Genomic DNA, 23,785 nt, shown 5'->3' on the forward strand with positions numbered 1-23,785 from the left:
GAACGTGTTTATGTTTAACATTAACTTTGTTTATACGTAAGTTACATATTTGAATAAAATGCTAGATTTTAGATCAACATGTTAATTTCCATCTGTAGTTTGACAAACATAAAAACATCTAAATGTGCAGTTACAATTATAAAATAAAAGTTAATAAAAGTTTAAATATAAAAACATAAAAAAAAGAATTAAATAATTAACATCGGAACCTCCTGTTACTAAAATGAACTGTTCGTATATCCCAGATTATTTCCCTGGTGTCACAAAACCTGACTTTTATTCCTTGATATTACTGTTTATTTTACAACCAATAGGTTATTTGTAAATGATTTACCTGCTCAAGTCTAAACTACAATGATGTTTTCCTGATTAATAAGGTTCAACGAAAGTTCAGCGCTCATATAGGATTGTTTGAATAAACCAGCGGGATATTTCTGGGCTCCATAAACTCTAAGTTGTGTAGAAATTCCTTTAAAGGTTATTATAACTGATGACTGTGATATGTCTCTTCCTTCAGTGGATTGTTTTCTTAAGGAATGTAAATTATTTACATGAGCTTGACCCCAACTCTTCTGATTAGTTTTATGGTGTTAGTCTCTAAAATGTTTTAATGGGTCTCAATATTGTTTTAAATTTCCAAATACAGTCGCTTTTGCTCTAAAAAACACAATGGTTTATGGCTGAAATGGTTGGAAATTAGGAATGTTCTTTTTCATTCTTCTTGGTGCACTAGTCGCTTCACAGAGTCGTTCAAATTATTATCAGCCACCCATAATTACCAAAATTACAAGAAATATGTGTCATGAATAATACATGAGTTTCACTTTCTGAAATGAACTTTTTCACAATATTAAAATTATTATTACGTCTATTTTCTCGAACTTTTGGAATAAAAGTGTGGAATAACCCATTTTACTCCAATTTTAACGAGAATAAAGTACCGTAAAGAGCATGTAAGGCCTGTTTGAACTCCACACTATTATTTTGACAGGTTATGTTATTTTTCTGTTAATGATCAACTTACTTTACATTTCTCTCACTGAAATAGCATCATTATTTAACTGCTGGTTCTGCTACTACTTCAACTGGTGAAATATTTGTCATGTAGAAACAAAATGTCCACCCTAAAAATGATTAATGCTGTCGAGGATTTTTGATTTTTTATCCTTTTGAGCAAACCTGTATTTCCTCCAACTACCACCAGGGGGAGCTCGTGCAACAGAAAGCTTCTAACTTTCTAACTTCTGCCGAAGTAAGAAAGTAAACAATGATTTATTTAAACAAATAATTACACAAATGCTCTGGATACAAACATCCCTATGCATTTGTGAGTCAGTTTAGTCATTTACAGGGTGAAAAATTGAGAATCCGCTCAATTTTTCACCCTATAAAATAATTAATTAAAACAATTAATTGTTTTTAATTACAATTAAAAACTGTAATTTATTACAGTTTTTAATGCCAGTAGTAAAACAGAGAATATTAAAAAACTTGTAATGTTCGGTGCTCAACAATAAAAGATCAAATCTCACGCAAGAAATAAATAAAATTATGGCAAATGTGTAATAAATGAAGCTACTTGCGAGTCACTGAAATATATATTTATTCAATATATTTGTTCATTTTCAACAAAAACAACTGATTAATTTACAAAATAGAGGAGTTTATAATCATACAGTAAGAAGTACAAAGAAGTATTAGGGGTAAAAATTGAAATAATAATAATATTATGAGAATAGTTGTCATAATAATATGAGAATAAGGTAATGTTTCGAAAATAAAATAGTAGAGTCATAATATTACGAGAATAAAGTCTAACAAATACAAGGAGAACGTTAAGTATGAGAAAGTAAAATAGTAAGAAGAACAAAGTCATAATATTACAAGAATAAAGTCATAATACAAATATAAAGTAATATTAGAATAAAGTCAAAATAATGAGGCAAAAAGTCGTATTACGAGAATAAAAAGTCATAATATTAAGACTTTATGCTCATATTATTTAAACTTTAATCTCGTAATTTTATCTTTTCTTAGTCTGGTCTTAATTCTCTGCCGTAATGCCCAATTCTGAGTAATTTAAATAAAATTTTCTCTGCACAGATGTATAAGTTATTTATAGATTTACTTATCTGCATGTGCATGCTTGTTATTTTATTTGTTTTCTTATAGTCATATTTGAAATTCATCTCTCTCAAGTATAATTATATATGTATTTTTTCCATTTTTTAGTTAGATTTGTATTACTAATATTTAACACCGTGGATAGAGTAGCTTGTCAACTAATAAACAATTTCCTCTTGAGGATCAATAAAGTATTTGTTATTCTGTTCTTAAAAAAAAAAAGATCAATGTTGAAGAAACAGAGGAATGTGCTCCGGTTCCAGTTGAAAATCCACACCAGTTTTTCGTTCCTACTGGGAGAAGCGACTGCTGGCCAAACGTAATAATTCTCAGTGGGCAAAATAACAGAATGTCACCAATGTAAACAACATAAAGCAGCATCTGTGGACCTTTGTTGTGAGTGTGAGTTGGCAGAGCAGCAGCAGAAGATCAGATGAAGAGGAGAGAGACAGAGAGCAGCTATGAGCGGGTGGAAAGAGGAATGTGAGGGGCTGGGCCGGTATGGATGGAAGGAGACTCTTTGGACTGCGGCAGCAATGAATTACAGCCACAGCTGGACAAAACATCTGAGTTACGTCATGCAGGCGGAGATACAGGCACCAAATGTTAAATATTTGGAAGTAATCACTCACTCCTTGACTGAAACACCATAAGCATCACATTATCCCCCCTTTCCCTGATTATCTACACACTGTTTATATAAGCAGCATAAGAATTAAAGTAAAAAAAAAAATAAATAAATAAAAAATAAAAAACTTTCATGCAGCTTGTTTTCCAGTTAGTTTCAACTTTCGGTTCAGGGAAGGAAGCCCAAGAGAGATTGTGGAGCAGGAAAGTCCCTCTAATTGTTATACACAGGAGTGCTGTGGTGAAAACAGGCCTCCAATTTGGCACAAATAAGTGAGGAAAGTATGTCAGCTACAATAACACTTGGGCTGTTCTTGTGAAGCACGTTCTGAAAACAAAAGCTGCAGTCTAAGTGGAAAACAGGAAAAAAGAAAAAGCCCTGACCTAAGTGAGTTTATTTTTTTATGAGATTTATTAATTATCTGTTAGTGAGATTCATGTTTGTTAGTGCAAACATCAATGAAGCAAAACTATATGGAAGTCTAGTTCTCTCAGAAACTATTAAAAATGGGGAAGACAGGAGAACATGTTCAATGAAGGGATTTTTTTGCAGTCGGTTGATGTTCTCCAAGTCCCAACTTAAGTCTTCTACAGTTTTCATGTTATCCTCCTCAGTTCTGCATTTCTCTTTTGATAATAGTAGAGTATTTCCCTATGTTGTATCTTTGTCCTTACGTCACAGTCTCTTATTCTTCATATATGTTTTTTTAACCAATAGTGTGAATATGAATCTATGCTGTCGCACACGAATTTCCCTAAAATGAGACAATTCATCCAATATTGTTCCCCAAGTTGCAAAATAAAACTGAATTTAAGAAAAAAAGTAAAAACTATAACAATAAAAAACAACTATTGCAGAACAGAATCACGCAGTAACAGAAAACACTTAAAAGATTTTTAAGTGTTCTTATTTTGGAACTCTGCTCGGGTTGCTAGGCGACAGGCTGAGCTTGGCTGCCGTTGCTAGGTAACGGGCAGTGCACATGGAATGACTCAACAACAGAATAGAATATACTTTTGCTTTATCCCCAAGGAAAAATTGCTTATTTGTTGACAAACTACTTTGTCAAAAGTGTAAAAATATTAGCAAATACAAATAAGTGATATGAAATTTATTCAAAAAATATTCACATTAGTATATATGTATTTTAGATGCATATATCTAAAATACATATATCATACTATGTATCTAAAATACATATATGAAATATGTATTTTAGATACATATATCATATAAAATGAATAAAACAACAGCAAGTACGTACATGCAAATATGTTAATCTACTAATTAAGCTATAGATGAACCCAGAGTAAACTTGAAGTTAAAGACACCAAGAGTTTAAATTTAATATTTCTATTACATATTTTAAACTGCTATTGTTACTCTGGAAACTTACTTTCCCATTTTTTATAATATTTTATAGTTATTTTTCCTCTTTGTGCTGCATTCTTTCTTTGTTTCCCGAACATTTGTTGGATTTTACAGGTTTTCAGTTGGATTTGCGGTGGTGATGTGGAGTTTCCAAACAGTTTTCAGTGTTAGTTGTTGATTGGGTGGATAAACATGACCGTGGCCTGCCGTCAGCACAGCCAGTCCTTCAGTTTGTTTATGTGAAGCTCTTCAGCTTGAGCATCTTAGTCATTCGTCAAAGTTCAGTTTCATGCAAATGGTACCAACGTTGGTTTGTTTCAGAGCTGCTTCTCCACTCCGTCTGTTAATACAATAAATGATTCTTCAGATAAGTATCAGAATAAAGTGAACTTTTATTTCCAAAACAACAAGTGTTCCCAAACAGACAACATTATTGACATATTGCACAACAAAAACAAACAGCTGAATACTGACAAAAATCACAGAATTCAAGACATTTTTCTTTTTTTCTCCTTAAAAAAAATTGGACAGATTTGTGGAGAAAGTGCTGGAAACGCCACCAAAATGAGATTTCTTACTCAATCCTTTCCTGCTTCAACTTCCTCTGCGGCATCCTCTTTCTTCTCGCTGACGGCAGCTTCCGCTTTTTCCACGTTTTCCGCTGCCTCTGCTTTCGATTCGGGCTTCTCTTCACTCTTCTTGGGCTCGGGAAGGAGGATGACTTTGCCGATATTTTGACGGTCGTGCATGCGCTTCATGGCGTCAGCCACCTGGGAAAAAAGAAATGACTATGAACCCTTATCATTAAAAAAATACATTTTAAAAACATCCAACATTCACTCTTTTTGAACATCTTAGAGTAAAGCACTGTTTTGCAATACATGCCATTATTGTGTTTTTAATGCTGCACTTAGAGGTGATAGATAAAAACCAGAGAAGATATTAGGAAAAAAACAAACAAAAATAAAAGAACTTGGGAAGATTTGATCCTAATTACTTGACATATTATTTGTGCCACATTCTGCTACAGCTAAGCATCCCTAAATAATATAAGGTTCTGTTCCTGGAGTACTGTATTTTCTTTAATCCAAGATCTAAGAGTAAGCTTTAAATGTTCAAACCGGAAGTCCTCGGAAAATTGTTTTCTATATTTTTAATGATCTACATTAGGGATTATTCACTAAAAACAAGCTCCTATTTTACTGAAAAGCTAAGTTAGTTTTGTGTTTCAAGCTCACCAAGATATTTGCATTAGAAACTGGATAAAAATTACTGGGTAAGATTTTGTGTTTTTGCAGCATGAATATATATTCTTCACAAGGAATATGAATATATTTTAAATCACAGTTTACAGACAAATTTAAAAGTCCTCCGGTTATTTTTTCAGCTTACAATTTTAAGTTCTTGCTAATCTAACCATAGTTGTCAAAACCTGGAATTATTATTATTAAAGGCGACCCATTACGCTTCCTAGAACAGATTAGAACAGGTCTATGGACTATTACAATTTTTAAACAAAGTCATTCAACCAACAACAACAAAAAAACATTTTTCTTTTCTGTCTGCCTTTGAATAGCGGATACAGCACAACTAGTTGACCAAACCTTACGGAACTCTGCTCAGGTTGCTAGGTGACAAGATGGGCTTGGCTGCCGTTGCTAGGTAACGGGCAGCGCCCATGAAAGAAAATCTGATTCTGATTCAGCTGAGGCCCAAATGGAAGAAGAAAAACTTGCAAAATGTGAATTTCGCGTAATAGTGACAGTTAAGAGTGATAATTCAACTGCAACGAATAAAAATAAGTTTAGCGTTGCCTGTGAATTCAAACGTTGACATGCCATGAATATTTCTTCAGACTAACCTCTTCAAAGTGGTAGGAGGAGTCAATATGGGGCTTGATCTTCCCCTGCTGGTACAGCTCCAGCAGCTTAACGAGAGTCCCCTCGAACAGCTCCTCATCCCGGATGTAGCCCAGGTGGAAGCCGGAGATGGCCTTGTTGGTCTGCATCAGCTTCAGCGTGTTGAGGGTGAGCTGGTTGTACCAGGTCTTCGCCATGGCCAGCAGGTTCTTCTTCTGGCCCGTCACACAGTTGGCTGCTCCTGGATCCACAGGGAGACGAAACCAAAATCTAAACGGCCATTTAAATGTTGGCACTCTGAATCCAAAATTCAGAGAAAACAACTGAGCGACCTGGAGGTTTTAACATAGGTGGTTCGTTTACATTAATGGGACTATGCGGCTCTTTGAGGGAAATCAAACATTCAGGATTATTTCACTTTAAAAATCCGTTCAAAAGATTCATTTTGAACCATGAATGAAATTCACAGAAAAGTAGAATCGTCTGTGTAAGTAAAATTAATGTGCAAAGGCCAACAGAGTGATTACTTCTGTTTATTGTAAAGTTAAAGTTACAATAAATTATTGTAAGTACTGTTAAAGTTCTACACTTTTATTTTGGTGACTTTCTAGTTAAGGTTGCTACGGTAACCGAACACAGGTCTACCAGAGAATGTCAACAGCGATAAATGAAAAGATTAACAGAAAAATGGATAAAAAGCAACTCAACTTAAACTTCAGTCATTAAGGGAATAATGTCAGAGACAGCGATTAAAGTTTATTTGAGTATCTTAAAATGTTAATGAAAATTCTGTGATTGTTTGAATTAAAGAAAGGAATTGTATCAATGTAACAAACGGTGAAAATGATCATAATTTTAATTTTTCTTGCTTAGCTCTTGATGGCTTTAATTTTTCTTCATTTAACCATCAGTTCCAGTCATTATATTTGTTCAAAAATACAACCTCAGTATGTTCTTAAGGAAAACAACTGGTTACATCATTAAATGCAACATTTTCAAATGTAAATATCAAATATATATGTTGTTCTTCAATAAAAGCGATGTGTGCATTAATAACATTTAATATAAAAGTGTGATAAAACAAAACTGGACTTGAGTTACTTTGGCGCCTCTAAATATAAGAATAATCCACTCATTTCTTATATTATATTTACCTGCAGATTAAATAATTAAAATTAAATAAAAATAATAATAGCTGTTGTGTGCAGAACATTGTTAAAAACAAACAACTAAACTAAAAATATTTAATTTCACAGAGATTAGGCTACATGACAATCAAATAATTCATTTTTCCTTCTCCAGATGTGATGACTTACCAAAGACGATGAGCATGCCCAGAGGTTTTAGCAAACCGAAACCTTTCTGAGTGTCGGAGCCACCAAGAGGGTCCAGGACAATATCCACTCCTGCAGATTAAAGAGAAAAGACAGGAAGGCGTCAACAGAAAATAGTAATGTTCTGTTTCAGAGCAGTAAAACCGTTTTGTTTCCTCACCCTTTGGGCTGATTTTACGGATTTCAGTCACATAGTCTTTGGTGCGGTAGTCGATGGGGTGAGTGACGCCACCTTGGCTGATGGTCTCGTGTTTGGAAGCGGACGCGGTGCCGAAAATCGTCACATCCTTCACGGTCTGACACAGCTGGGTAGCAGCGATACCCACGCCACCTACAGATGTGCACACACAGATGAGACTGGCACCATGAGGAAGGCGGTTTGTGTTTTAGTAGAGGTGCAGTTTCAATCGCTCTGCACTGTGATTACAAAACAGCATCGGTTGTGGTTTCATATGCACTCTGCTGATCAGACGCTTTTATAAAACTTCTTCCTGACTCACTGCAGCCTGTTTGGATTTAAAAACCTGCATGCAAACCAAGAGCATGACTTTAAGTTTGTCTGTGAAGCACATTTCAGCAACCCAGTGGAAACCCATCATGTAGTCAGAAATTATGAAGACCAGGAACAGATGTTACATCATTAAAATTATCAATACAGATCAAATATGCAACTCTAATTGGTTTTTAGTCTAGATTTAAAGGAGCTCTGTGTTTCTGCTGAGTTCTGTTCCTGGAAGTATGATCCAGATCTATGGTGGATAGATGCTGAATGTTACTTCTCCATGTTTGGTTCTAGTTCTGGGGATGCAGACTGGACCAGAACGAAAGATAAACACATGGATCAGGTTCTCTAGATCCTGCCAAGACATTAATCCTAATCCCTGAAATGTTCTTCAGGTGGTGGTAGGCCGACTTTGTAACTGACTTTATGTGACTCTGATTGTTCAAGTCTGAGAATATTAGTTCAGATTATTTCACTTATAATATGGAAAACGTGTTTATAAATGAAGTAATCTACCAATGGAACTAGCACCTTTTCATCAATATTAAGGAATTAATGGCTTAAATAAGCGCCTATATCTTGCTGAAAAGTTGCTTTTAAGTTAGTTTTGTCTTATTTCAAGTGAACTACGATATTTACACCAGAAAGTAGACCAAAATTACTTGGTAAGATTTTGTGTTTTTGCAGTTTAGCTGTAATAAGTAAAGCCATATGCTAACTCTAGGTTGTTCCTATTTCCGTTTCTGTTCATCTGGAGAAAGTTATGGAACATTTGTTGCATATAAATTATTTTTGAAAAGGTTTTCTGAATAATACACCTTCTAAATTGCCATATCTCCAGTTTACAAGTTTAAAACTAAAATTTAAAACTCCAGAGATTCTCTAACGCCTGTGGAAAATGGAAAATAGCTTTGTAAACAAATGAACAAAAAGCATCTGGTTATACATTAAAATAATGCATATAAAGCTCAATAACAATTTAATTTAAAGGACATCCAGGTCTATTTGGGTTTGAGGTGGGATTTTTCCATCTGCTAAAAGCTTGGATAACAAATAAACTGATGCTGAAACCGAAGTGTGTGCTCTTCGGCTCCAGCATCAGTTTATTCGGTTTCCATGGTAACGTGGCCTTCAACAGGTCATCTGGGTGTCCAGGTTCACCTGTTGTCCCTTTTGGCCTTTTCATCACCCCGGCCTTTTGCAGATGAATTTGTACAGGTCAGTTACCAAACATCTAGTTGCTTAGCACCAGCAGGCGACCTTCAAGAGCGAAGATGTTGAAGGTCAGGTGACATGAAGGCAGAGGGACGAGCAAAACTGACCCATACTTCGTCTCTGATGGGGTTTACTGGCACTTTGGTATTATGGTAAATGCCGAGCTTCATAAGTCAAAAAGCTACATCTGAGAATTGTATTTTTGAAAAAGTTTGCACTTCTTGAAAAGGTCCAAAACTATTCCCAGAATAAATCACTGGGATTAAATAACCAATTTGGTGAATAACTATCCTGTATTATCTTCTGTCCTGACTCATTAGATAAAGTTAGTCATGGAACTCTAAAACAAAGATGAGCAACAAGCTAAGATGTAGCACAGAAGGGTAAGTTAAACAGTAACCTGAAGATTAAGCCTCATTAGCCAAAAAACGCTAAGGCTAATTTAAATACAGGTTAAAGAAGCTAAACTAAAGCTAAGCTAAGGGAGCTAAGCAACAGATAAGTTGCGCTAATTAAACTGAGGTTAAGTTATTATAGGAAAAACACATATAAATTAAGCTAAGATAAAACAATGTCATTGCTGTTTGATCTGCTAAGATCTAATGGAGAATACTACTTCAATAAAATCCTCCAGAAAATGAGTTTTGCTTTAAAAAATATAAATCTGATGAAAGGACAATTAAATTACTTAGTATACTATAATATAGTATACTTTAGATAGTATATAAAAAATGCTGAAGATATATTTCATCATTATTTTTACATAACATATTGTGATCTATCACAAGCATCAGTTCAACATATTCTGCACACATTTGGACCTCTGAGAATATTAATATCTGGTTGCTTTAAATGTCACATGCTGCCAAAGGAACCAAGTCTGATAACAATCCAGGCTGCCCTTTTATGAACACACACACACACACGCACACACACGCACACACACAGTTATTTAATTTTACATAATTAAAAACTTCAACTAGGGTGAAAGTTAAAATATTTTGCCAGCTTAGCGACAAAGCATTTGGGATTTTACCAAAAATAAAATCAGGATTTGTAAGCTAATTCTTCAGATGACAGAAAAAAAACAATGTTGACAAAAAATGTGAAATTGTTGCTACAGACTTTTTTTTAAACCTCAAGTAATCTTATCCATCTGGTGTAACAATATGGAAAAAGTTTTGAAGTTATTTATGCAACTTTAAGACCTGCTGTATCACACTGTATTATTATTGTGAGTTGTAAAACATCGTTCTGCAATAACGAAAAGATGGCTGTGAAGGTAAAACTAAATTTTTAAATCTAATTCTACTCCCTATTTCTCCAACTGTCTCAAAATCAGACGTTTTAGTTGAGCAAACTAAGCTAAAGCCAAATTATTATAGCTTTAGTTAAATTAACCACAAGCTAATTTAAGATAAAAGTTTAATTTTTTAACTAAAGTCTGCAAAATATCTAAAAATACAGCTTTGCTATTAAGTATTATTAATTCCACTTTTTTCTATTATTAATTTAAAATCAATAAATTGTCATACCATGTAGCTAACAGTATACCATTAGAGTTACATTTACGTAATAATATTTATTTGAGTAACATTTTTGAAAAAATGTACTTTTAGGAGTATTTTTACTAAGCTGTACTTTTTACTTTTACTCAAGTAATTTCATTATGAAGTATTTCTACTCTTACTTGAGTAAAATTTCTGGATTCTCTATTTCACTGAATAACAAAAACACGTTTAAAAATTCTGGTGAACACAAAAATGCAGTTTTTGTTAAAGTTTCATAAGTTTTATATTGAAAGAAACTGACTTGGAAAAAAAAATGTTTTGTCTGATTTTGTTAACTTATGTTAATTAATTAACACCTGATGATGTAATTTTTAAATATCAAACGATTAATAATTTGATCAAACTAATCAATACTTGAGTAAACTTTTTACCAAATGCTGTTTTACTCTTGAGTAATTTTTTTGATGGCCACCTTTTACTTTTACTCAACTAAAAGTATGTTGAAGTAGTGCTACTCTTACTTTAATACACTTCTTGAATACTCCCCCACTTCTGCATACCACATAGGAAAACAAAGCTTTAGACAATATAAAATAAGGTCAATAACTGGAATATTTAAAATGCATAAAACACAGTTTGTTACCGGCAGCCATGTGAATGAGGACACTTTTCCCAGGCCTGAGGTTGGCCATCTCGAACAGCATCATGTAGGCCGTCATGTAGTTGATGGGCAGAGCTGCGGCTTCCTCAAAGCTCATCCCGTCTGGAATGGGGAAGGTGCGGTTGGCGGGAACGACCGCCAGTTCCTGCCACATGCCGTGGCGGTTCATGGCGATGACACGATCTCCTACCTGAGGAAACGGAGCGAAAGACAAGAGAAAAAGGAAAATGGTAACTTCTGGTAATCTGTGGCTTATATTTCACAAGGTTTTATAGGGGCGTATTGAGCAACATCCACAAATTTACATGTTTTTGTTCTTCCATTTGCTCTTTTACTGCTTCTAGAAACAATGTAAATGATTATAAAAATAAGTTCATGATTTTGGTTCAGTTTCAAAAAACTGAGCAACGGAAAGTCACAAATCAGCTTTCACTGCCAATGACCTATTGACCCCCAGCCCACATTTAAAGGTCAAGCAAAGACTGTTTTGCTTTTAAATACAATAATAAAGTTATAATACTACAAGGATATAGTTGTAAACACACAAGAATATAGCTTTATGACAATAAAATCAAAATAATTTGAATAAAGTCAAAATATTAGGAGAATTAAGTTGTCATTTTATGAGAATTTTAACACTAAAAATTAAAACAATTATTCAAGCTTTTTTCTCATACGTTTAAGATATTCTTAAGGTAAAATTGTGCTTTTAATGCTAATATTATGACTACCTTCTTTTAATTAAATAAAAATTCTTGTAATCTTGCCCTAATACTCTTTTTTTTACAACTCACAAAAAGGAATGATTGAAAATAAAACATTCATTTTAAAATATTTTTCAAAAATTATAAAAAATATATTATTAAAATATTTTAAAAATAATTTTAAGGTATTTTAAAAATATGTAAAATAAAATTTTTAAAAAATATTGTTAAAAATATTTTCTGTCATTTGTAAATTATTTTTTTAGCAGAAAAAAAATCTGATTAAAATCAGAAATTGGATCAGGTGTTAAAAACAATCAGAATTGAATTTTGAGCTGTATCACTCAGCTTGATTAAATTAATTTTGACATTTTGACTCGTCAGTTAACACAATATTTTCCTAAAATCTTTAGGACAATCAGAAAGTCAGTTGGAAAATTTAACTTCAAGTTCAGTAACAAATATTTAACTTTTAACCAAATTCTGTACAGTTGGACATAAACTGAAACAGAGCTTTGAGAAAACATTTGTTGGATACTTTTCTTGCTTCTGGAAAATGTTTATGCTCTGCATTCTTTCAAAATAGGAAAAAAAAAGCATCATTATGGTCAAGAAAAGGGGCCAAAACAGCAAAGGACAGGAAAAGTGTGATCTGATTGCGAACGCTACTCTGCTTCCTCACCAACAGTTTTAGTAGCCGAGTGACACACCCACTTCCTGCAGAGAACAACTCATGACATTAGACATCTCTTCCACAAACATAAACAGAGCTTTCATATGTTGTAACTCTTCTTTAGTAACCGCAAATTTAACTTTCACCTCAGAAGACTCCCCTGTTTTTGATCTGATCCAGCATCTAGACACTGAAATTTGTGACAGATTTTTGCCTGGCAGGTGATCCCCAAACTGCATGGTCGTCACTTTAAGAAAGGGGAAAGATCAGTTCCTGAAAAGATGGCTTGAACTTAAATGACTGCAGGAGACGCTGGAGTCAGGGCTGTGAAAACATGTTTTGACAGAGTTGTCTTTTTTTACACAGCTGGGCGTGCCCAGACATTTAACAATCACCCCAACCAACCGGACAAACTTCTTCTAAATAACAGAGGAAGAGGTCAAGTCTCGATGCATTCAATGAAAGAAGTGGTTAGATGTCTTGTACAAAACAGTAGATGGACAGTATGGTGAGAAAAAAAACCAACTTTATCTGGGTGGTGTTGCAGTTAGATCAATAATATTACCATAACAGTGATGAACTCTGACATTAACATTCAGAGCCACATAAAGACGGTTACAAAGTTGGCCTTCCAATCCCTGAAGAATATTACTGATGTCTTGGCAGGATCTAGAGAAACTCATCCATGCATTTATCTTTAGTTGTAATGATTACTGCAACAGCGTCTTCACAGGTCTGTCCAACAAATCAATCCTCCAGCTGCAGCTGATTCAGAACGCTGCTGCTGGCATTCTGACTAAAACCAGGAAGTTAGAGCACATCACCCCAGTTCTGAAGTCCTTACACTGGCTCCCTGTAGCTCAGAGAATAGACTTAAAAAATTGTTGTTAGCTTATAAATTACTGAACGCCTTAGCACCACAATACATTAAAGATCTGCTGTTGTGATAGAGACATCTTTCCAGACATCTCAGGTCTTCTGGTTCTGCTCTGCATGGAGAAGCGGCATTCAGCTTCGATGCACCACAAATTTGGAACCAACTTTCAGAAAACTGCAAAACAGCTGAAACACCGAGTGCATTGAAATCCAGACTAAAACCCCACCTGCTTGGAGTTGCTTTTGAAACATAACAAATGAAACAATAATCAACAGTCTGATGTGCAATGGCGGGCAAAATGTAATATTTCAGTTGCTGACTGTGCTTCTATGACTTTCCATTTTGTGTTCTTATGATGTAAAGCACTTTGAAATGCTTTGTTGCCGTGCTACACAAATAAAATTTGATTTGATTTGGCCAGGCCTGCATGTAAGGATGTGAGGCCATGGGCTGGAGCCAGTTTGGTGCCCCATTTATTACAGAAAAATTACTTAATACTAATGCAAATTACGCAAAATTAAAAGGTGATCCAATTATTGTAGTCACAACAGCGAATACGAACTGATGCACGGTAGGTTTAATACGTCCTGTAGTTAACGCCATGTTATTCCCAGAAAAACTTCACTATAGCTTCATAATTTCCAAATACTTGAATATTATTTACAGTCATAAAAATCAAAAAATAAAAGTACAACTCACTTAATTTGGGCAGTTAATTTCTATAAAAAAATACAATGTGCCAAACACACAATCGTTAAAAATCTAAAAATTATTTTTAAAAAAGTCTTTGGGGCTCCCCTGAAAAACGCTGCCCTGGGGTACTGTCCCTTTTTCACAAAAAAAAACCAACCAAACAAAAAAACCCCATCCCATTAAAATTTTGTTATTCATCCTCTTTTTGCAAATGAGCTTTTCCTAATTTGAAAACCCCAAAATTTAAAAAAAAAAAAAAGTTGTACTTTAACACATTTTCTGTGGTAGATGTTCGTCTCTGGTCCAGTAGGTGGACGTCTCGACAGACACACTCGGTTCATTGTATTTATTCTAAGAAAAACAGAAAATCAAGTTGGTGGTTAACATCAGTCCAGAAGCTTGCCCCACTGTTACCGACGGCAACAGAAAAAGGGGGAGGAGCTGCCAGTTAGGGGTCACTATGGTAACCACCACCTGCCAAGCGCAGCATAACAGAACTTAAAACATCAACAAATATCCGAAGAAACAACTTGTTGACTAAAGAAAAACAAATTCAAAGAAGAAACCAACACATTTTGACAAACTTTACATTTATAATATTGTTAAAACAAAACCGTGCTGCGTATGTTGAATCAAGAGTTGCCTTTTTTCAAAAGGTCATGTCACATTTGTGGCTCTAAACAAACAAGTTTTATTTAGCTGGACAGAAGGAGAAAATGGCTCTTTGGATTGTAAGGGTTGCAGACCATGTGTTCGACCGTATAACCATCACTGATACAAAAAAAAAAAAACTCTATACGTTTACATTTCTGCTGCCATTTACACAGTTTGTCACTTTGTAAACAGTCTGCTTTTATTGCACATTTTGTAAAATATGTTAAATTATTATTTAATTATTTGTTTCACATTCAGACACTACCTTTAATAACCACACCATAGTTTATGTAGTAATTTTGCCCTTACTGTAGAGTATGTCATTCTTAAATCTGTTTTTATATATTTATACGTTTATCCTGTGACTATATTTTGATTGCCAATCACAGAAGTTTAAACTGTATATGTTCTGCAGGAGTCCGCCTGTTACAAAGTAGTGGCAAACTAAATTCACACAAAAACATTTTTGGTTACGAGAATAAATTTTCTTCCTTTTTTAGCAACAATGTGTCAATTTGTACCCATCTTAAATGTGTTTTATATCCAATAAAAATCTACCAGAAGATGTTATTTTGGTTTGAGTCAAAAATAAAAGGATCAGAACCAGATAATTTAATCTAAAATAAAAAAACAGTAAATTAATTTCAACTAAAGTTGAGATTTGAACATTTTTAAATATTATTTGCCTCAATAATTCATCACAATTTTATCATTCATAAATTGAGAATACAGCACTATTTCAATACAAGACGAACATCTAACTTAAAGAAATGAAGACTGCACCACCTCAGGAAACCATGTAATTGCGATATTGCTGCTAAATATTGGAATGGCAACACCAATTATTCACTTTTCCCTGAGTCTTCTCATGTCTTCACCTCTCTTTATTAGCTTTAAAATCTCACCCACTAAAAAATAATCAAGTGTGGGTGTCAAGGGCAGCGAAAGGTCATCCAACAAGCCAGATATAATCCTGGAATACAGAATTAGCATGAAGGGTACTTAAAATATCATACATTGCAATAACAAGAACTCTTGTTATTTTGAAACTGCAAAAATCTATACAGCAATAAACAGATTTAACTCTGGCATAAACATATAACAACAGCAATTCAGTGCAAGCAGAATGAAATTAAATTGCACACATTTTGATTTATTCTTGTCCCACGGGGATTAATTAATTTTTTTACTATTTGATAAAATCTTTCTTTGGAAAAGCAGATGATTTTAATGATCCTTCATGCTGTTTGTGTATGTGGTAACAACAGAGTCAAACTCCAGTCCTCGAGGGCCGCTGTCCTGCAACTTTTAGATGTGCCTCTTTTAGGTCTTTAGCAAGGCTCTGGAGAACTGATCTACACAAGGAGGAGGTAATTAAGCCGTTTCATTCCAGTGTTTTGTACCTGTGGCACATCGAAAAAACTGCAGGACACCGGCCCTTGAGGACTGGAGTTTGACACCTGTGACGTAGAGTAATCAAATAGTTGTAAAGTACTTGTTTACAGGTTAGGAATGAGGCGAGAGCTGGTTCTAAGCTTGTGGCTTGTTTATTGTTGTCATAGCAACTCCACAGCAACTGCCTGCCAAGATGGCTGCCAGTTATCACACGTCTGTTGTGATATATGTATTGTTATTGATTTATTGTCCAGCCTGACTGTAACAGAATAATAATCAATAATGAGTTTTAAAGGGATCAATACGCCACAGCCAGTCTGCCCCGTTTCCAAATGTTTTATGAAACAGCCACACCCTCCAGTCCTTATCTGGAGACACTGACCTGGTCCGCCTCACTCCAAAACCTCTTTGGCATCCTTTTATGTTATTGTCTGCAGCTCTTTGCTCTCACACTGCAAGGCCCACCCAAATTCTTACACAAAACGAAGCCAAACAATCTGCGGTGGCGGACTCCATTTTTTCTTCAAATCTTCACATCTTCAGGGTGGATAAGTTTCAGATTTTTAGCCCCAAACTCTGTTGGGATTTCCGACTGCTTCCTGTACTGCCTTGTTGAGGTTTCTGCCCTAAATCGCACTGCAGTGTTTATAGGAATCCTGCTCTAAGAAAGCGGAGGGGAAAGACGGCAACAGGAATGAGAGGGAGAGGGTAGAAAGAGGAGGGGGAGGAAAATTCCTTACAGACAGCGAGGGATAATGAGCAGCTTTGGTAAAACGTAGATAACAAACATGTCAACCATGTATGATAGCACAACCAAACCCAGTACAGAACATTTCAAACTTATTTCTACACTGACAAATCGCTACAAAAACGTGGGACTCTTCAAGAAGACAAACAATATAGCTTTTTTGTAAAGAGCAAAGATATATTATTTTGTTTTTAAAGCACAACAATGATTTGAAAACAATATGTTGTGTTCTCTTTGTGTTCTGAAGGAGGATTAAGCAGAGTTGTTTCTGCCAGTCGGACTCGTTGTTGAGAATGTACACCTCTCCCTTCGTTTTAAACCTACCAGAAGAAAACTGTTCTATTCGTTTAAATGAATGAATAGAACAACTCGTCATTTAAATGACGAGCTGCATTTGAATTCCAGTTCTAGTATTACTGTGCAGAGCCTGCTGCAGGCAGGGAGTAAGTGGAGCACAGACATGCAGCTGCAACTTTTCTGTCTAATGACTGAAGACGTAAATACAGATCACAGGTATAGTTTAAGTAACTGTTTCCCCTACAAATGCAAGCAAAACTTTGTCAATATTCTGTTAATGTTGAAAAATTTTATTTCGCAATTGCAGTGTTTCCGTTATTTAAGAAATCCGATTAAAATCACATGTGAATGCGTCTGTTCATGTGATATGTCATTAAAAGTCATGCTGAGAAATAATCTTTTGCAAATCAGTTTCTTTCAATAAAAAACTTGCTAAATTTTATCAGAAACTGCAGGTGTGTTTCTGCGTTTGTTTTTTTCTAGTAGGTAGAAATCCAGAAATTTTACTCACCTAAGAGTAGAGATACTTCATAATAAAATTATTCAAGTAAAAGTAAAAATGTGCAAAGTAGTGCAAATACTGTAAAATGTATTTTTACTACACACGTATCAATTTATTTGAGTAATTAAAACTAGTTCCTGCCAAAGTCTGACTTTGGGTTACTGTAGTTTTTCTACAGAGGCCTTTAACAGTTTATAAAGATTCTTGCAACTTTGGAAAAGAAGGAAGAGACTTAATAAAACCAAGACATTGAACTTTTAACTTTTAGTACTTTATTTGTCTGTTAAGACAGTGGAAGGTTGCAGTATGCTATCTCTACATTGGATTTCATCAGAACGTCTAGGTTCTTGAAACTATTTTAAGGACATCTCTAAAATCGCCACTGCTGATCTTCAGATCAGGCTTCAAAAATGTTTCAGAGATTCTCAGCAAGAATAAATATAAATTTAGCCTCAAAACAAGAAGTGAAATCTCGCTCCGAGATGCATTTCATGTATTGACACATTACAAAATGCATGAACTCTGCATTTTTGCAAAAGGCTGACATTTACAATTAAGCATCAACAGTTTGATGGCTTTAAATAGCATTTTTATTTCACAGTTGCAGTCTAACTGCAGCAAAAGGTACAGACTTAGGGAAGCTTAATGATTATGCACGACAATTTTTTTTATTTTCATGTGTAGAAAAAGTGTTGTTTTTCTTCCATTGCACAATTGCGCGCCACTCTTTGTTGCTTTATCACATAAAAACCCTATAAAGTTCACCAAAGCTTGTGTTTGCAGCATGAGAAAAGGTCAGGAGTGTATTTAATAGCTGTAACAAATTCTGTCCCTTGTAAATGCAAAAAGAAAAACATCCAGAAGACCTCAAAGAATACATAGAAAGAAAGAAAGCAGGATACTCCTAGAAGTCTCATTTTAAAGGTGCCTACTCTTAAAACTTTTTATAAAAAGTAGAAAAACAAAATAATAAACGTTTTACTCATTCAAATGTGAACATTTTGTGTTTTCTATGTGTAAAAACGAAAATAAGTTAAGCTAATTTTATGGACAATCCTGACAACAAAATTTGTAATGATAAATATCTCCTAACACTTTTAATACTCTCTGATCTGTTCAAAAGCTTCTATTAGAGGAACATAGAGCAGCCATAATCGATCTGCTGGTTAATAACTGATCTGTTTGTTTACATGTCAGCCCTGGCAGTAATTTAAATGAATATGTGGAAAGTTCTTATGAAGGAAGGTGGGAAATGAGGCGCTCCTGCTGTGAGTGAGGGAAAGAAAAGGCCTCAAGGCCAGGCAGTAAACCAGACAGTGGCAGCTGTCATAAGACCAGAGTGGAACATAATGCAGGAAGAGAGCTTCATCCCACACAGCTTTCAGAAGAAAAAGCCCCGCATTACATGAACGGCTCACAATTATTCAAAAAGCAAACTATTAACTCTTTTTTTTAAACCCAAAAAGCATATTTTAAAGGTTTTGTCAGACTTGAAACCCACCTGTTTGAATAAAACATTGATCAACATTTTGATATGAAATGACTGCACTCGATAAAATATAATGTTTACTGGTTTGTTGTAGTGTCTTTTGTAACTTTGTATTCTTATGATTTATACTGCCTTGTTGCTGAAATGTATTATACAAATAATCCTGATTGATTTACTGATTGATTTAGATCAAGCTAGTTAGCATAGCCACCAATGATGGTAAGTTGTTTCTCCATACTGGGCACATTTAGCAGCTACTACATTAGCTTTTTGGTTGGGAGTGGCAATAAATGTTGCTGGATGATAAATAATTACATTCTAATGAATATTTAACAATAGAACTGGAAGACATTTTAAATATACAAAATAAATAAGCAAAAGAACAGAAACAACAAATTAAATGAATTATTAGAATTAGACTCTTTCAACAAAGTTGAGCTTCACAAACTAACTAAACAGACTAAAGACTTTCGTCATCCAATTTTTGGTAGAAAGAAAAAGAGAAAAAATATAAATTATGCAAATGGAAATCAATAAGCTCATTTCAATTTATCCTGTGATTAATTGATTTATTGCTTATTGGGACAGGACTGGTGATTGTTTTTCAGATACCAGTAGTAGCTCAGGAAGGAGATGCATCTTTTCACAGATAGTCTGTGAAAAGATTATCTTAATCTGTCAAAACATTGTGACGGTTTTAACAAATATGTAAAAAAAATAAATAAATAAAAATTAAAATAAAAGTTACATACTGCAGCTTTAAAACCCAAACACAAAAATGATTAAAAATGACCAATAACAGGAATTTCAGTGCTGATATAGAGGCTGTTGGGCCCCCAACCTGAATCCTGCCCTGGACCCCATAAAAGCTCTGACCGGCCGTGCGTGTGGGCGCGTGAACGCGTTCAGTTACTCACTTTTCTGTCTGTCACGTCCTCGGCCACCGCCTCGATGACCCCGGAGCCCTCCATGCCCAGCGTGACGGGCGGGGACGGCAGCAGCTCGTACAGCCCCTGCTTTCCCAGCAGCTCGGCGAAGTTCAGCCCGCACGCCTTGACCCGAACCAGAACCTCCCCGGCCTTCAGCGACGCCTTCTTCATGCTCTTCACCTGCAGCTTGATCTTATCGCAGCCTCCGTATCCCGTCAGTACCAGAGCCCGGTAGGTGATGGGCTTCTCCTCCTCGGCTGCTGCGGGGCTGCCGCTCCCTGACGCCAGCTTGGCTGGTTTTTCCTCTTCTTCTTCTTCCTTGGCGGCGGCGGCGGCCGGTGGAGGTTCGTCGGTCTTCTTCACCTGTTCCGGTTCTTGCAGCGGAGTTGGAGCCTCTTCTTCACTAGACATCATCTTCACCACTTTTAGGAAGCTTTCACAAGATTTTCAGTTCGTGTCCGTTTGCTGGAGTCTGGAGGCTCAAGAAGCGGAAACGGGAAAATTACAGAAAGATGTTTCCGATTCAAACGGCTTTCATAAATAAGAGGCTCCTTATAAAGACAGCCGCGTTGTTTGCAAACCAGATTGCCTCTCTCTGGTTCCCCGTGTGCGCTCCACTCAACAAGTGGTTAAAATGAGGCGTGACACAATAGCCACAGGATTTCCGGTGGGTATTTTCACAATAAAACTGATATAGGGCAGCTGGATCGTTTAGGTAAACAACACAACAAAAAACACATTTTGTTGTTAACAATAAATAAATAAATAAATAAATAAATAAATAAATAAATAATCAGGGTCGGATTTGCTAGAAAAAAATTATATTGCTTTTGTAAATTAAAGTACATTTATAGGTAGTTTTACACATAGTTAGGTATGAACTGATGATGGTGGGATTAATAAATGCTTTGGCCAGTAACTCCTTGTTGTCCCCAAAATAAATTACTTTAATTTATATTTTTCAAGTTCTTGAGTACCGTTTATATTTTTTAAAATACCAAAATAAATACTCACATTGACTCTTACACAAACAATAGTGTCTGCAAAACATTCATTCATTTAAAAAATAAAATAAAATAAAAAGAATTAAAATATTTCTGGGTGCTCCTGAAAAATTGGAGACCTGGGCTACTGCCTTTGAAGCCCTTTGAAGTCTGGTTTAGATTGATATGGGTTAATTTTAGACATGATTGTTACGTGATTAGCCTCTAGATTAAGTTATGTCTTTTTAAAAATAAAATTGCATTGGGAAAAAAATCTTTTATATTTATTTTGTATTATTTAATTAATTGAATTTAAATTCTCTCCAAATGCTTATTATTTTCTTGTTTTTATTTCTAATTTTACTTGTTAAATATGTTTAACTTTTTTCCTTTAATGTTGTCATATAAGTGAACATCAGTGAAGCTGACCAGTTGTTTAAAAACATATTTAAGCCTCTGCCCTTCATATACATATTTTTAAACAAAATTCAAAAACATAAATACATAAATCAGTACATGAAATATGAAAGCAGGTTTCCTTTTCTGAGCGTGAATTACTTGTTTAGTGTCAGATTTGAAATGTCAAGTTTCAAATATGGATAAATTATCACGGTAGAAAAAAAAAAAAGAAATCTTTTATTGTGATAGGTGTACTCGACTTCCGGTGTTCTTCCTCTCTCTGACTAACTTGATGGAGGTTTGAAAACTGGCAGATCTGTTATGTTGGCATAAAAAACTTCAAGGATGTGAGGCGGAGAGAGACAAAGCCCGGACACTGGAATCCCGTCGAGGAAAGACTGGGGTTTCTCCAGTTTACAGCAGAAAGAAATATAATTTCTTACTTACATTCATTGAGAAATAATACAGATTGGACTAAATGTGTTTTCTAGTTGTTGATCACTAATTAAAACTTTTATTAATGCATTTTTGCATTATTTTGTTGTCTCTTTGTGACAGCTGTTACAGAGTGAACTTAGACTTCTTGCTCTGATTGAACTATAAAAAAAACCCACAGGTTTTGCGCACACACACAAACTCACACACACACACACGCACCCACACCCACACACACACACACACTTGCATCCTGCATTCAGAGCTGCTGCTGTTACATTTCTCACTGCTGACTGAATTAGGCTGACAGGAAGTGGTGACAAACACAGAGCTGATTTTTTCTTTTCTTTTTTGTTAGCGGGTTTGAGTCTCTGAAATTTCCACACCACCATTTCTTATTCCTTAATAAAGTTCAGATGGAGTTGTTAGAGAAGTATTACCGATCCAGTGCTCTGACTTTTCCGTTTAAAGTTTACACACCCCTGTTAAATTGTGTTGCTGTAAACTAACTAAACTTTCCTCTCAGGAAGTCACTCTTTTGTTGATTTGGATGCACAAAGACTCACTGTGGTACTGAAAAATAAAAATACATCTTCATCATCTGCTTTTTTCAGACGGTAGTTTTAGATATGGAACAAATGGGCAGTCGCCCAGGGCAGCATCAGAAAAGGGTTTGTGGAGAGGCATAAACACCTATTAAAGCCATATCAAAAATCTAAATTTTCTTAAGGGGCTAGTTGTGCCAGAATGTATTGAGAAACCAATTCTACTGTTAAAATGTAAAAAAAAAGCCATTTGTTTCTTAAAATTAAATAAATTATCATTGTCTCACACTGATCAGTCCATCCAGGACTTTGTGATTGTTTTTATGTCTTTTGTTTTACTTTTGCTATTAAAATCACAGATTTTATGGAGGTAATTTAGAAATATTAGTACATTTTTTTTTTTTAGATTTGTGCTAATGTATGACGTTAAATGTAACTTTTTATTAATCGCCGTATCGATCATGGACTATAACTTGACATCAAGAAAGGCTCAAGCAGCAGTCAATTAAACCCAATGTTTTCTCCAATTTTGAGAAAAATTTGCAGTAAAAATCTGAAAAAATGTGGGTATTTGTTGATTTTGTGTGAACTTTGAGTGAGTTTTGCAGATTTGTTGTAAAACTGAAGGGACTTATTCATGTAATTTGGAGTCTAAAAGGCCACATAAAAAACTACAGCGGGCCACATCTGGTCCCCGGACCTTGAGTTTGACACCTGTATTAAAGAATCAGTAGTATTTTTTTTCCAGGCACAATAAAGTAATGTGTTACCTTCAGTTGTAAAAATGATGCACATATCAAATGTGATTTAAAAGTTTTGACTTTGTAATTTAAGGCCTTGAATTTGGCCCTCTGCCTCTTTAAGAAACTCCTGCTCTTTCAGGAAGTCATCACTACATGGCTCCTCTATTAACCCTTTAACAACATTTTTACCAGCGCTGAGCTAAGAAGTAGTTTGTACAATGAGCTCAGCAGATCAGTTCCACCAGGTGTTTGCTAATTGCTGCTGGCTAGTCTGAAGGAGCTGAGTGGGGGAGGGGTGCAGAAGCGCAGAAGCTTGGAAACTGCAGCTACAAGGAGGAGCTGCATCTCAAAGGTGGATCTAGGACCATTTTGCACATCTGAATAGTTGCCATGGAGATGAAAAGACTTCTCAAACATGCATGAAGAATTAAGGCAACACTCCAGGTTTGGTTTAGATGAGATGATTACATTATAACATAATGTAAAACATTTTTTAAAAAGTCAATTTTACCCA

At 35.1% G+C, this 23,785-nt stretch overlaps 1 protein-coding gene across 1 annotated transcript; it reads right to left on the reverse strand.

Moving 5' to 3' along the window:
* Window positions 1–4,491: 4,491 nt before the first annotated feature.
* On the reverse strand, window positions 4,492–20,818 carry LOC122823650 (synaptic vesicle membrane protein VAT-1 homolog). The gene is made up of 6 exons (XM_044103500.1): window positions 20,155–20,818; window positions 11,188–11,395; window positions 7,477–7,647; window positions 7,299–7,388; window positions 5,985–6,223; window positions 4,492–4,893 (listed from the first exon to the last, which is right to left on the reverse strand). The coding sequence occupies exons 1-6, from the start codon at window positions 20,578–20,580 to the stop codon at window positions 4,702–4,704; spliced, it is 1,326 nt and encodes a 441-aa protein (XP_043959435.1). The 5' UTR covers window positions 20,581–20,818; the 3' UTR covers window positions 4,492–4,701.
* Between the last annotated feature and the right edge of the window lie 2,967 nt (window positions 20,819–23,785).

Source organism: Gambusia affinis, linkage group LG20 (assembly GCF_019740435.1).
Source record: "Gambusia affinis linkage group LG20, SWU_Gaff_1.0, whole genome shotgun sequence".
NCBI lineage: Eukaryota > Metazoa > Chordata > Actinopteri > Cyprinodontiformes > Poeciliidae > Gambusia > Gambusia affinis.